Source organism: Dermacentor variabilis, chromosome 4 (assembly GCF_050947875.1).
Source record: "Dermacentor variabilis isolate Ectoservices chromosome 4, ASM5094787v1, whole genome shotgun sequence".
Lineage (NCBI taxonomy): Eukaryota > Metazoa > Arthropoda > Arachnida > Ixodida > Ixodidae > Dermacentor > Dermacentor variabilis.
Window position 1 is genome coordinate 42,708,210 of NC_134571.1, and position 12,428 is coordinate 42,720,637.

General features: G+C 50.9%; 1 protein-coding gene across 1 annotated transcript in view; it reads left to right on the plus strand.

Annotated features, from left to right (window-relative positions):
• The first annotated feature begins 6,813 nt into the window (after positions 1-6,813).
• LOC142577639 (uncharacterized) overlaps positions 6,814-12,428 on the plus strand; it is a 35,730-nt gene continuing 30,115 nt past the window's right edge. The window contains exons 1-2 of the mRNA XM_075687116.1: positions 6,814-6,823; positions 10,563-10,637. Of these exons, the coding sequence (XP_075543231.1) occupies positions 6,814-6,823; positions 10,563-10,637 (85 nt within the window). The remainder of the gene's footprint in view (positions 6,824-10,562; positions 10,638-12,428) is intronic.

Sequence of the window (12,428 nt, forward strand, 5' to 3'; positions counted from 1 at the left end):
CTTTTGTATAGTCTGGCGATCGTAGCACAGGCTGGCTTGTTAGGGCACTCTTTAGGGCGCTAAAAGCTCTTTCCTTGGTCTCGTCCCAGACGACTGTTTGAGGCTCTGTCTTTCTTAGAGCATCCGTCAGGGGAGCCGCGATATCAGAGTACCTAGGGATGTACCTCTGATAGTAGCCGGCGACACCCAAGAACGACCGAATATCGGTCTTGGTGCGCGGTTGCGGAAAGTCTCGCACAGCGGCCACTTTTATTTCAGAGGGGCGGCGACGACCCTGACCAATCATGTGACCGAGGTAGACAACCTCGGCCTGTGCTAACTGGCACTTAGGAGCCTTGACTGTCAAGCCCGCTTCGCGCAGGCGGGTTAGCACTGCCCGCAAGTGTGTCATATGCTCAGACCAGGATGCGGAGAATATCGCTACGTCGTCTAGATACGGTAAAGCGAATTCTTGCTGTCCCCGCAACACTTTATCCATGAGGCTTGAAAAACAGTATGGCGCGTTCTTCAAACCAAAACTCAACACTTTAGGACGGAATGTTCCCATTGGTGAAATGAACGCCGCATACCTACTAGCCTCTTCTGTAAGTGGAACCTGCCAATAACCCCTGACAAGATCTAGGGTGGAAATAAACTGAGCGCTACTAACTTTCTCAAGGCGCTCCTCGATGTTAGGGATCGGATAAATTTGATCCTTAGTGATGGAATTAAGCCTGCGGTAGTCGACGCAAGGACGAGGTTCCTTGCCCGGTACCTCAACTAAAATCAAAGGGGAGGTATAATCACTCTCACCTGCCTCAATAACACCGAGCTGTAGCATTTTCTTTACCTCAGCCTCCATAATATCGCTCTGGCGGGGTGACACCCGATACGCCTTGGATCGTACTGGCTCTGTGGAGGTAAGTTCTATATCATGAGTAAGTACAGAAGTCCTACCAGGCCTCTCAGAGAACAGACCTTGAAACTCTTGTAATAGCTGGTGTAGTTCGGTTTTCTGCTCGGGCGACAGCGGTGCTTTACTGATAAGGTCACTAATGACTTGACCGGTGTCTTCCCTGTTCGTCACTGAGCCTAGTCCCGGAAGCTCGACTGGAAGCTCTTCAGGAACGTTTATCATCATGCACACCACTGCTTCCCGTTGTCTATAAGGTTTGAGCAGATTACAGTGGTAAACTTGCTGTGCTTTCCGCTTTCCTGGCAGACTTACCACGTAGTTAACGTCCGACAGTTTCTGAACAATTCGTGCTGGGCCCTCCCACTGCACGTCTAGTTTGTTGTTTAGCGATGTGCGCAATATCATGACCTCATCGCCCACCTCAAAACGACGGGCCCTGGCGGTCCGATCATAATAAACCTTGGCCCTCTGCTGGGCCTTTGCCATTGCTTCGCCTGACAACTCCTGTGCCCTTCTTAAGCGTTCGAGGAGCTTAAGCACGTACTCCACCACGACTGGGTCGTCGCCCCTACCTTCCCACGATTCTCGAAGCATGCGAAGCGGAGATCGAAGCGAGCGACCGTACACCAGTTCAGCTGGCGAAAACCCCGTAGCCGCATGCGGCGCGGTCCTTAAAGCAAACATCACCCCAGGCAGACACAGCTCCCAGTCAGTTTGATGTTCAAAACACAAGGCTCTCAACACGCGCTTCATGACGGAGTGGAGCTTCTCAACGGAATTCGACTGTGGGTGGTACACTGAGCTGTGTAACAGCTTTACCCCACACCTTTCGAGAAAAGTTGTCGTCAAAGCGCTAGTAAACACTGTGCCCTGATCTGATTGAATTTCTGCAGGAAAACCAACTCGCGCAAATATGGACAGTAGTGCATTAACTATCTCAACTGAGCTGAGTTCTTTAAGCGGCACTGCTTCAGGGAACTTTGTCGCTGGGCAGATCACAGTCAAAATGTGTCTGTACCCCGTGGCTGTTACCGGCAGAGGTCCCACAGTATCAATAACGAGCCGTCTAAAAGGCTCCGTAATGATAGGTACCAATTTCAACGGCGCCCTCGATTTGTCCCCTGGTTTGCCCACCCGCTGACAAGTGTCACATGTCCTCACGAAATGGTCTGCGTCCCGAAAACACCCTGGCCAATAGTACTCTTGCAAGAGACGGTCCTTAGTTTTCTTAACTCCTAGGTGTCCGGACCACGAACCCCCGTGTGACAAGCGCAACAGATCCTGACGATAGCATTGAGGCACGACCAGCTGATCGAACTCCACTCCTCTGCGGTCTAGATACTTCCGGTACAGGACTCCCCCTCTTTCCACAAAACGCGCAGTTTTCCTGGCGATACCTTCTTTGACATTGCAGCGCACGTTTTCCAGGCTGCCATCCTTTTTTTGCTCGGCTATCAAAGCCGACCGGCTGACTTTTAGCAACCTATCAAGTCCGTCTGACGTAGGCGCGATGAGCAAATCAGTAGATAGCTCTTCTAACTTTCCCGCGTCGGGCGTTTCCTCTCCAGTATCTGGCGCCTTTAACGTTACCGACTCAAGTCTATTCAGTTCGGGCGTGCTCGGAATATCAGCTTGCTGCGCCTCTGACCCTTTTTCGTTGTTTGATAACGTCGGCCCCGCAACTATCGCCTTTGCAGCGAGCTCCCGAACCTTCGATCTGGTTAAGGCCTGAACACTAGCTTCACCAAACAAAAGCCCCTTCTCGCGCAGGAGGTAATCGGACCTGTTTGAAAATAGGTACGGGTACTGGGGTGGCAGCATAGATGACACTGCCGCCTCTGTCTCAAGCGCTCCGAAAGGTCCTTCAATAAGCACTTTTGCTACCGGCAGACACACGCTATGAGCTTCCACGGCTTGCTTGATCCATGCGCACTCGCCCGTGAACATATGGGGTTCTACGTAAGATGGGTGAACTACATCCATCGTAGCTGCGGAATCGCGAAGCACTCGGCACTCTTTCCCGTTCACGAGGAGGTCTCGCATGTAAGGCTCGAGAAGCTTCATGTTCTCGTCCGTGCTGCCTATTGAAAAAAACACAACTTTTGGTGTTGTTTCCGGACACTGCGCCGAAAAGTGACCCGGCTTCTGGCACGTATAACACAAGCGCGCTCGCCTCATCTCGAACCGCTTTCTGCGTTTGGCTGCCGCCGTCTCTTTACGTTTGGTCGGACTGCTTTCGCTCGCATCCGCACTACGCGTGTCCCCCTTAAATCTCATGGGCGTGAACCTTGGCCTCTCAGACTTGGAGCCAAATTCACCCTTTTGACCGTCCTTAGCTCCGCGAGCTCGACGCGTCACAAACTCCTCGGCTAGCTCAGCGGCTCTAGCCACCGTACTCACGTCTGGCCTATCCAAGACCCAGTATCGCACGTTCTCCGGTAACCGACTATAAAACTGTTCTAGCCCGAAGCACTGCAGAACTTTATCGTGGTCACCAAACGCTTTCTCTTCTTTGAGCCACTCCTGCATGTTTGACATAAGCCTATACGCAAACTCTGTATATGACTCACTTTTGCCTTTCTCATTTTCCCGAAACTTCCGACGGAACGCCTCCGCAGACAGCCGGTACTTTTTTAGCAGACTCGATTTTACTTTGTCGAAATCCTCTGCTTCCTCTCTATCCAAGCGAGCGACTACGTCGGCCGCCTCGCCGGGTAACAAAGTGAGCAAGCGCTGTGGCCACGTTTCCCGAGAGAACCCCTGCTTCTCGCACGTTCGCTCAAAGTTAACCAGGAACAAACCAATGTCCTCTCCAAGCTTAAACGGCCGCATCAGGTCAGTCATTTTGAACAATACGCGTTCTCCTGCACCGTGTGCCTGACTTCCATTACGAGCGCGTTCCATCTCTACCTCGAGACGCTTCATTTCCAAAGCGTGTTGACGGTCACGCTCTTGTTGCTCTCGCTCTTTCTGTTCTTTAAGTTCACGCTCTTCTTTTTCTTTCTGTTCTTTAAGTTCACGCTCTTCTTTTTCTTTCTGTTCTTTACGTTCACGCTCTTCTTTTTCTTTTTGCTCTTTAAGTTCGCGCTCCTGTCTTTTTGACCTCTCCTCAATAGTCTCAAGGCATTCCGACAGCTCGTCATCCTCAGCCTCTAACTCAAGAATAGCCTTTAGCAGTTCAGGTTTTCTTAGTTTGTCTGAGACATCCAGACCCAACTCTCTTGCAAGCTCCAACAATTTCGGTTTGCGCAACGACTTCAAATCCATGGCTGCTCTGAATGCTGCTTTCTCTACTGCTTACTATTGTCTTGCCGCAAACTAACCCGGCAGCAACGACAACCACAATTACCAGCTCTGTTTCTGACACTAACAAAAGCCTGGCAAAGCTCAGAAGAAGAAAGTCCCGCACTCACCAAACCTCGCAGGCAGGAATTCTGCGCAGTCGTTCCGCTGCAGGCAACCAGTCGTCACACAGGGCTCGTTGCACTGCTCCCGGATCGTCGTTGAGCTGCTCAGCATACAGTCAACTGCATCTCTTTGCTGCTGGCCTCCGTTGTCGCGATCTCGCCGCTGGCAGACCGTTGTTTGAAGTCGTAGGCGATCTCACCGCTGCCAACCAGATGTTTGGATCGCGACACTGGAGCGATCGGATGGGAACTCGGCGCTGACGCCCGTGGTTGTACCTGGGTCGCCAGCCCCAAGGGTAGCGTTGGCCTGGCGGCCTGGGGTACAACTGGAAGCATCCGAAGGTCCCGGCAAAGCATGAGTCGACTGGTAACAACGAAACAACTTGTTTATTTTAACATCGCAAAGAGTTGGCGGTCAGGTTTGACCGAAGTAGAGAGACGGGAGAGCACTTCACTCAGCAGAAGAAATCGGAGCCCTCCTTTTGGCGTCCGGGGGCAGCTGTTTTTATACTCTCGCAGTTGAGGGCAAGAAGGAACCCCTCAAAAGACGAGCACGTGAATGTACAATGGGCTAATGGTGACGCACACTGTCGTGGCGCTGCGCACGATCTCGTAGCACCCTGTCGTGGCGCTGCGCACGATCTCGTAGCACCCCGTCGTGGCGCTGCGCACGATCTCGTAGCACCCTGTCGTGGCGCTGCCGGTCGGACACAATGACTGTAACGAGAAGATGGTCCCTGCTTTGGCATCGCCTGTTTCGGGCACAATGACTGGAACGAGATCCCTGCTTTGGCATCGCCTGTTTCGGGCCCAATAACTGGAATGAGATCCCTGCTTTGGCATCGCCTGTTTCGGGCACAATGACTGGAACGAGATCCCTAGGCGGTCGCATCGCCGCAGACGCGCCTGGAAACACCTGGCGATGAGTGTTGCGGCGACGACGATCGGGCCAAAATGTCTGCCGCCCCGCCGCAGTCGCGCCGGCAAAACCACGTGTCGCAGGCGAAACGCAACACCGCTTCGTAGGACTGCTGGGTCGCCCAGAGTTGGTCGTCGAGATGGGAGCTGCGCAGGGCGGCGTGCCATCTCGACGAGAGGTTCACGGGATTAAGGTCTGGGTATTGATGTTTGCACTCCCATAGCATGTGGGGGAGTGTTGCTGATTCAGTTTTACAGACCTTGCACATCTGGCTCGGGTAGATGTCGGGGTATATAGTGTGATAGCTTGTGAGGGAGGGGTATGTATTCGTCTGTAACAGGCGAAGGGTGGTTGCCTGTGCTCTGTTTAACTTGCGGTGAGAGGTGGGGAAGGTTCTTCTTGCGAGGTAAAATGACTTCACAAGGTCGTTGTATCTTGTAAGGCGGTCGCGTCCTGCGGGTGCACCTGCACCATCTCCGGCACGGTTGACTAGTCCTCGTGCTGCGGAGTGTGTAACCTCGTTGAGGTTGGCGAGGTGCGGGTGGACAACGCCGGCGTGTGCTGGGACCCAGACGAGGGTGATTTGATTTTCAGACGAATGCAGGGCTTGTCGTAAGATACGGAGTGATTGCTGAGAAATACGACCTTTGATGTAGTTGTTGATTGCTGCGCGAGAATCGCTCAGTATGCTGTGACAGGCTGGGTCAAGAGTGGCCAGGGCGATGGCCACTTCCTCGGCCGTCTCGGCATTTTTGGTAACGATGCTTGCAGCATGTCGGAGCAAGCCGCCTGCTGTGGTAACCGCTGCAAAGCGCCGTCCATCTTGGTACTCAGCTGCGTCGATGAAGGTGACGCCCGCGGTGCTGGCATAAGCTTTGATGAGGGAGGTAGCTCGTGCCTTCCTGCGTTCTTTGTTGTGGTCTGGGTGCATGTTTTTCGGAATAGAGTCGGCGTGTATCCATTGCTGAATGTCGCGTAGTATTGGGTGTTCGTCTCCACGTTGACGGTGGTAGGTGATATTAAGCTTGTTTAGAATGCTGCGGCCCGTTTCCGTGAGGGTAAGCCGCTCTAGTTGAGATCGACGTTGGGCTTCGATTAACTCGTCTAGCGTGTTGTGGATACCTAATTGTAGTAGAAGTTCCGTGCTGGTGTGGTTGGGTAGTCATAAGGCCTGCTTATAGGCTACTCTGATGATCATGTCCAGTTTAGTCTTTTCATCTTTGTACCAATTGAGAAAGGGCGCAACGTAAGTAATGTGACAGACGATAAAAGATTGGACGAGGCGGATGAGGCTTTCTTCCTTTATACCCCCTCGTCGGTTAGTCACTCGTTTCAGCAGTCTGGATGTATTAGCGGTCTGTCGAAGGATCTTGGAGATAGCCGTAGAGTTAGCTTCGTTGGCTTCTATGGCCCAGAAAAAAAATAATTCAATGGAGACATAGCGGCAAGCGCGAGAGAAATGGGTTACTCTCGCATTTACCGTGCGCGCGTGCCTACATTTACACGCACATTTACGTGCGTGCGTGTTTGTTTGCGACGCAAAAGTGTGTGTGACGGCGACTACGATGGCATGACGGCGAGGCGAATGCAAGATGACTGATGGTTTGTTCTCCTGATAAAAGAAAACTTTACAATCTGCTCCATTATTATCAGGCCGATCTCGAATGTCACGCACCCTTAACTTGGCGTTAGCTGCTACGAGCAAATGACTTGGGAATGTGCGCCGGTCCAGAAGGCGGTACAGTATAACACCGCCTTTCAAAGCGCTCGCTTGCTGTCGCTAGAGCATACGTTATACCCGGGCACTCCGCACAGACAGAACGAAAAGGTGACCAGGGTGGTCCCTATATTTTCACAATACCACACAATCGTCCAGCGTTATCGCCTCGCACGCCAAATTTGCCCACCCCCGCATAACTCCCCTACCCGAGAAGAAGCCGTCGCTTGGCGACCGCTACAAACTAACACATACCCCTCCGCCTCCCCCCCCCCCCTGTCTCTATATCACGCCATGCACCCGACTATTTACACATACAGGTGCTCCCATTGTGCAGAGCATGCTTTCCTTTACCACACCACTTGGGAGTGCGCGTGCACGCCGACCGTTCTCCCCTATATATACCGCAACCCACCCAATATGAGCGGGAAGCCACGCTGTGCGGCTCCAGCTTGCACGACCCACAACAGCTGGTACGGCGTGCGCGAGATGCAGCCCGGGCTGTTGGGGTCCCGTACTGAGTACCCCACCTGCTGCGCGCCGGCTGAGCAACGTCCGGACGACGCCACCAAAAATTATTCCTAGATAAAATTTTATGCCCTACCCCCTCTTCACAAAGGAAGAATGGGAAAAACTGGCCCGCCGTCGAGTTTAAAGGCAACCTGTTGCTATGCGACGCCGCGCACGCGAAAGGCAATGATAAGCCTGTGACCGAATGGAAACCGACCCGCGAGTTGAGCTCTTGCGCGCATGTGTTCAAGCTCGAGCTTCGATCCCGCCATCTTTAGTTCGAGGTTCGATCCCACCACCGGGCGCTCGATTTCCTTTATTTTCTTTAGAGGCCTGAAACGATGTAGACAGGAGCCTACCAGTACAGTGCCTCGTGTGAGCAAAATAATGCTCCTCAATAAAATATGGCACACGTGTGGCGCCACTTTAGTTCTACTGTTTATACTATAGTGACGCCGATGACACAAAATACAATTGGATATGATAGCGCCGTGTACGTGTCTTCATTCTTTCCGTTACCGTTGTGCTGGATACGCTTACTGTAGTCTTATTTTGGCTTCAATTACTCTACCGCATAATTAACTGGGACTTCATGGGAAAAAAATATCGTTTATTTAGAAATAGCTCTGTTCCATATATATATAAGAATATGTGGAACAACCGTCAAATGAGTTCTCATTGCTGCCAGGTGCAACAGAGTCGCAAATCGTACTATGTGCAACCTTCTTGATATAATGTCTCTTTCCGCGTATAGAAAGCGGCACACGGGGCTTGCAGTATACAGCGATAGGCCATAATATGCCCCTCCCCCCCCCCCCTTGCCAACATAGCGTCATTCACAAGTGCGAGGCCGGTGTCATTCCCAGGGGTTCTCGGCAAGGCAATCTCGAGACCAAGCCGAGGCGCCCATACAGCGTGCCTCTGCTGTCAGGCGCGGCGCGTGCAATATGCGCCGGGTGCCCCTTTTGGCGAAGGTCAGTGCCAAGGATTGACGGCGACTTTCGAATTTCGTCGGCGCCCTTCTCGCAAGAGATTCGGGTCTCCAGACTCAGAGAAGTCTGGCTCGATCCTATTTTCTTCTGGCCTTTATTTATTGGTTTTATTCTGGCCTGACATTTACTTCTAGCGAAGCACTTCTGCGTGCGTCGTAGCCGTTAGACTGGGCCCTAATATATATATATATATATATATATATATATATATATATATATATATATATATATATATATATATATATATAGCCTTTCCAGGAACGTACGGAAATACCGGAACACCAGAGAAGATAACGGGAGCTGAAGCGCCGGCAGACATTTTGTATGCTGTGTCACTGTTCTTACAGAAGGGAAGCAACGAAAAAGAAACCGCCTGTACGTTAATGTTCGTTGGTGCCGAGGCCTTTGTACCAGTTCTGTACTTTGTACCAGGCCTTTGTACTTCAATTTAGTTGCGTGTGCTCTAGTTGAATTTAACGTCACACGGCGGTGCCCGTGCTGTTGAACGTGTTTATCTCTCCGGTGTTTTGATATCACGCAAGCTTATTACCTTTACCGTGCGACTAAAACGAGTTTAGGCCTGTTCGTAAGCTTAAGTAATACCGGAAGCGCGGAGGGCTAGTGGCTCCATCTTTATGATACTGACATAAAGCTAGAGCACACAAAACTATAATTGCAACGATCGTGTTCCGCTTAGCTGCTAGTGTAATGGCGTCGGAAGCAAAATCAATAACATATAGTGACTTCTTTTCACCAAGGACACCCACTAATCATGAGAAAATGAGACATCCACCCAATCGTAGCAATTGCTACAAAGGAAACCCATACGGGTTCCTTTGTAGCAACTGCTACGATTACGTGGATGTCTCATTTTCCCTTGATTAATTACTTCTTTCCACCTTGCGGGTTTGCGCAGAACTATTGCGTCAAGGACACCCACGATACGCAAAATCGTTCCTAACACGTCACACTCGGAAAATAAAAAGAAGCCTCACAAGACGCAGCTACCAGCGCTGCAGCCATAGGGTGTTCCGGTATTTCGTAAACGACCAGAGTATACGGATAATGAATACCTAACGCTCTCCTCTCCGTATGGTTGGGAAACGAAGTTCCGCCGTATATATTCATTACCTCACTTACACTACAGCCTCTTCGCAAGACAAAAAGAAAAGAAAAAAGCAGACGAAACTGCCGTGAAATGTTTGAAAGCGGCCAGCATGCGCCGCCGTAGGCGGCCGGCATAAATCAAGGAAGCGTTCCTTCTGTTGGTGTCCTCCTACGCGTACCTGCGCGCTCGTACCTAACGCGAATGACGATGCCGTCTATATTCATCGTGACTGATTGGGACTTCAAAGCGCCCTGCTCGTAGTCCCGCAGCATCTATCTATGAACGTGTCTGCCTTAGATTCGGTACGTCGAAAATAATAAAGCTTGTGAAGACGGCGCTATATTTCCTCTTTTGCGTGAACCTGCATCCACACCTCTCGTGCTGGCTTCAAAGAGCGAGACGGTTTAACTTGATCCTTTCTGCGCAACATCGTATATTTGTCTCTCGACAAGCACTTGTTAATGGAGAGAAATGCAGTAATCCTCAGAATATTCGGAAGAGGACACACGTCTAATTCCATATTTTGGAAGAATGCTGCAGTTTTCTGTGTAAGCATTTGGAATGCTTGAAAGCACATCCCATAATGAAATTGCATCTACCAGAAACTTCAACAGTGTTCTGAATTAAGGCCCTTTGATCCCACGTGGCAGCGTCACCAGGCCAATCATAGGGGGAGACTCGGCTCGCTCATTAAGGGCAGCGTTAAGTGTTAGGGTATCGTGTTTCGGGTGGACGTTTCAGAAGCCCAAATGTTCAAAATATATCCGTACGCCTTCACTGTTGTGCCTGTAGTCCTACTGGGACAATAAACGCCACATATAAAAGCTTTCAAGCTGTCACTACTTGCAGGACTGTGAGTTAGCGAATGAATGAATGAATGAATGGATGAATGAATGAATGAATGAATGAATGAATGAATGAATGAATGAATGAATGAATGAATGAATGAATGAATGAATGAAACTTTATTTGGCTATGTGCAACGTTGCATCTTTTATGACGGTCGGCTTGCAGGGCTCGTTATTGCTGGAGAGGAGACGTCCGTTGTGCGCAGGGCTTTGCGCCAGATGTTCATTCTGGCTCTGATGAGTGAGTATTCTAGCATCCAGCGGGCAGTGAGACTGCGACAGCAGGTTGTTCGTTTCCTTTCCACGAGGGGTTACTTCGTTATACCGAACGCTTCCGCGCGCCTGGAAACCGCGGTTATCAAATTGCCCACCATAAAAATGCGTCGGCTAAAGAACTTATGCATTACGGCCACTAATAGACGGCAGCCTCTACAAACTCCAACCAAACGAGACCGCGAAAGAGCCGAATGACGTCCACCTAAATTGAGACCGCGGATGTTAGACGCGCGGTAGCTGCTGCTCTCAAGTGGCATGCGAAACACGAAAAAAAAAGCAAAAAAAGCAAAAAGAAAGCGAAGGCACGCGGCAGCGGGCCATACTGCCAGGTGGCCCGCGGAATGCGTCGACTGCATTCCCGCGCGAAACCACACGCTGCCACGCAAAGTCGATACGCCGAGCGCACTGGCTTTGCCGCCGAACCCAGCTGCGCTCCGCGTGTTTGCGCGAGCCGTCCACCCGCCACCGCACGCGCGGAATTTCCTCCAGTTAGCGGCGCGGTAAACGTACGTACTTTAATCGTGCCTACGTGCTTCCGGACGTCTTTCCGGCTGCGCGTTTCGAGTGCCTCCACCTCCCATCTTCTACTCGCCATCCTCCTCCTCCTCCTCCTCTCTCTCTCTCTTGCACTTTTTTTTCATACGCACGCACGCGCTCACCTTTGCCCTCACCCTCCTCTTCGGTCTTCTCTGCAAGGCTCCTTTCCCAGAGCTCTGTCACGGCCGGCGCAGAGCAACTTACAACGTCGGCGGTCTGAACGCGTAACGGTAGCGGTAAATTCTATTTTTACTTACAAGCTAGGCGGCTATCTAAATGCACACAGCCGCGCTAACATACATTTTAGTCATTCTGAACGCGAGAAACAAGTGCGGAGCATTGCTGGAAAATTGTTTCTTGCTGAATATTGGGCCATGTTCGTGCAATTGGGGTATATTCTTCGCGAAAGCTATGCGTGTAGCGATAACAGTTTATTCTATGTCAACGAAAAGCGCCCGCTAAAGATATAATCTCGTTGAAACATACGCGACGTCCCAACTAAGATGGACAAATAAAAAAATAATAATTAGAAGCTTTCTTCTTCTTTCTTTGTTGAATCCAAGGGCGCGCTATCAGTGTTGCTCCTGGCAGCCTGCCCGTGTTCTTTATGTTAGGCCTGTTTTACCTAGCTAGTAAAGGTTAATCAGCTTTCTTGTTGAATTATGGGTTTTACGATGAAAGCATAAATGATAGCGAGCCCCTTCTCAGACGTCAAATAGAACTGTATCAGACCCGTCATCTTTTATTGTTACTGTTTATTTGTCTTTTTCTGCGTTGGCGCCCAGTTAGGACAGACGTGGAAAAGAAGGGAGCACCCAACATTTCTCTCCTCTTTATTTTCGAAAGAACGGAAGAAATGCAAAAGCCCCATCGCGCGCCTCAGCCATGCTGCTGTTCTCAGACGCGGTCAGCTTCCCAAACTGAGTCGCTGCACTCGCACATTCGTGACTCGGCAGAACGTAGCGTCCCGCAACATCACGCCAGAGGCTGGCCGCACCGTCAAGCCAGAGGATGGACAAGCAGTGTCTTTGTAAACAAACCCGCTATATAGAAGGGCACCACCCCTCCTCTGTATATATATATCTATATATCTATATATATGCCCCCCGGTGTTTCTTACGCATCGTCTGCACGTACGGTTTACTGCTGCTTGTCCCGCTGCTTCCACCCGAATGTTGGTGAACTGCATTGCGGCAGCACGTAAAGGCCGGCCGTTTCC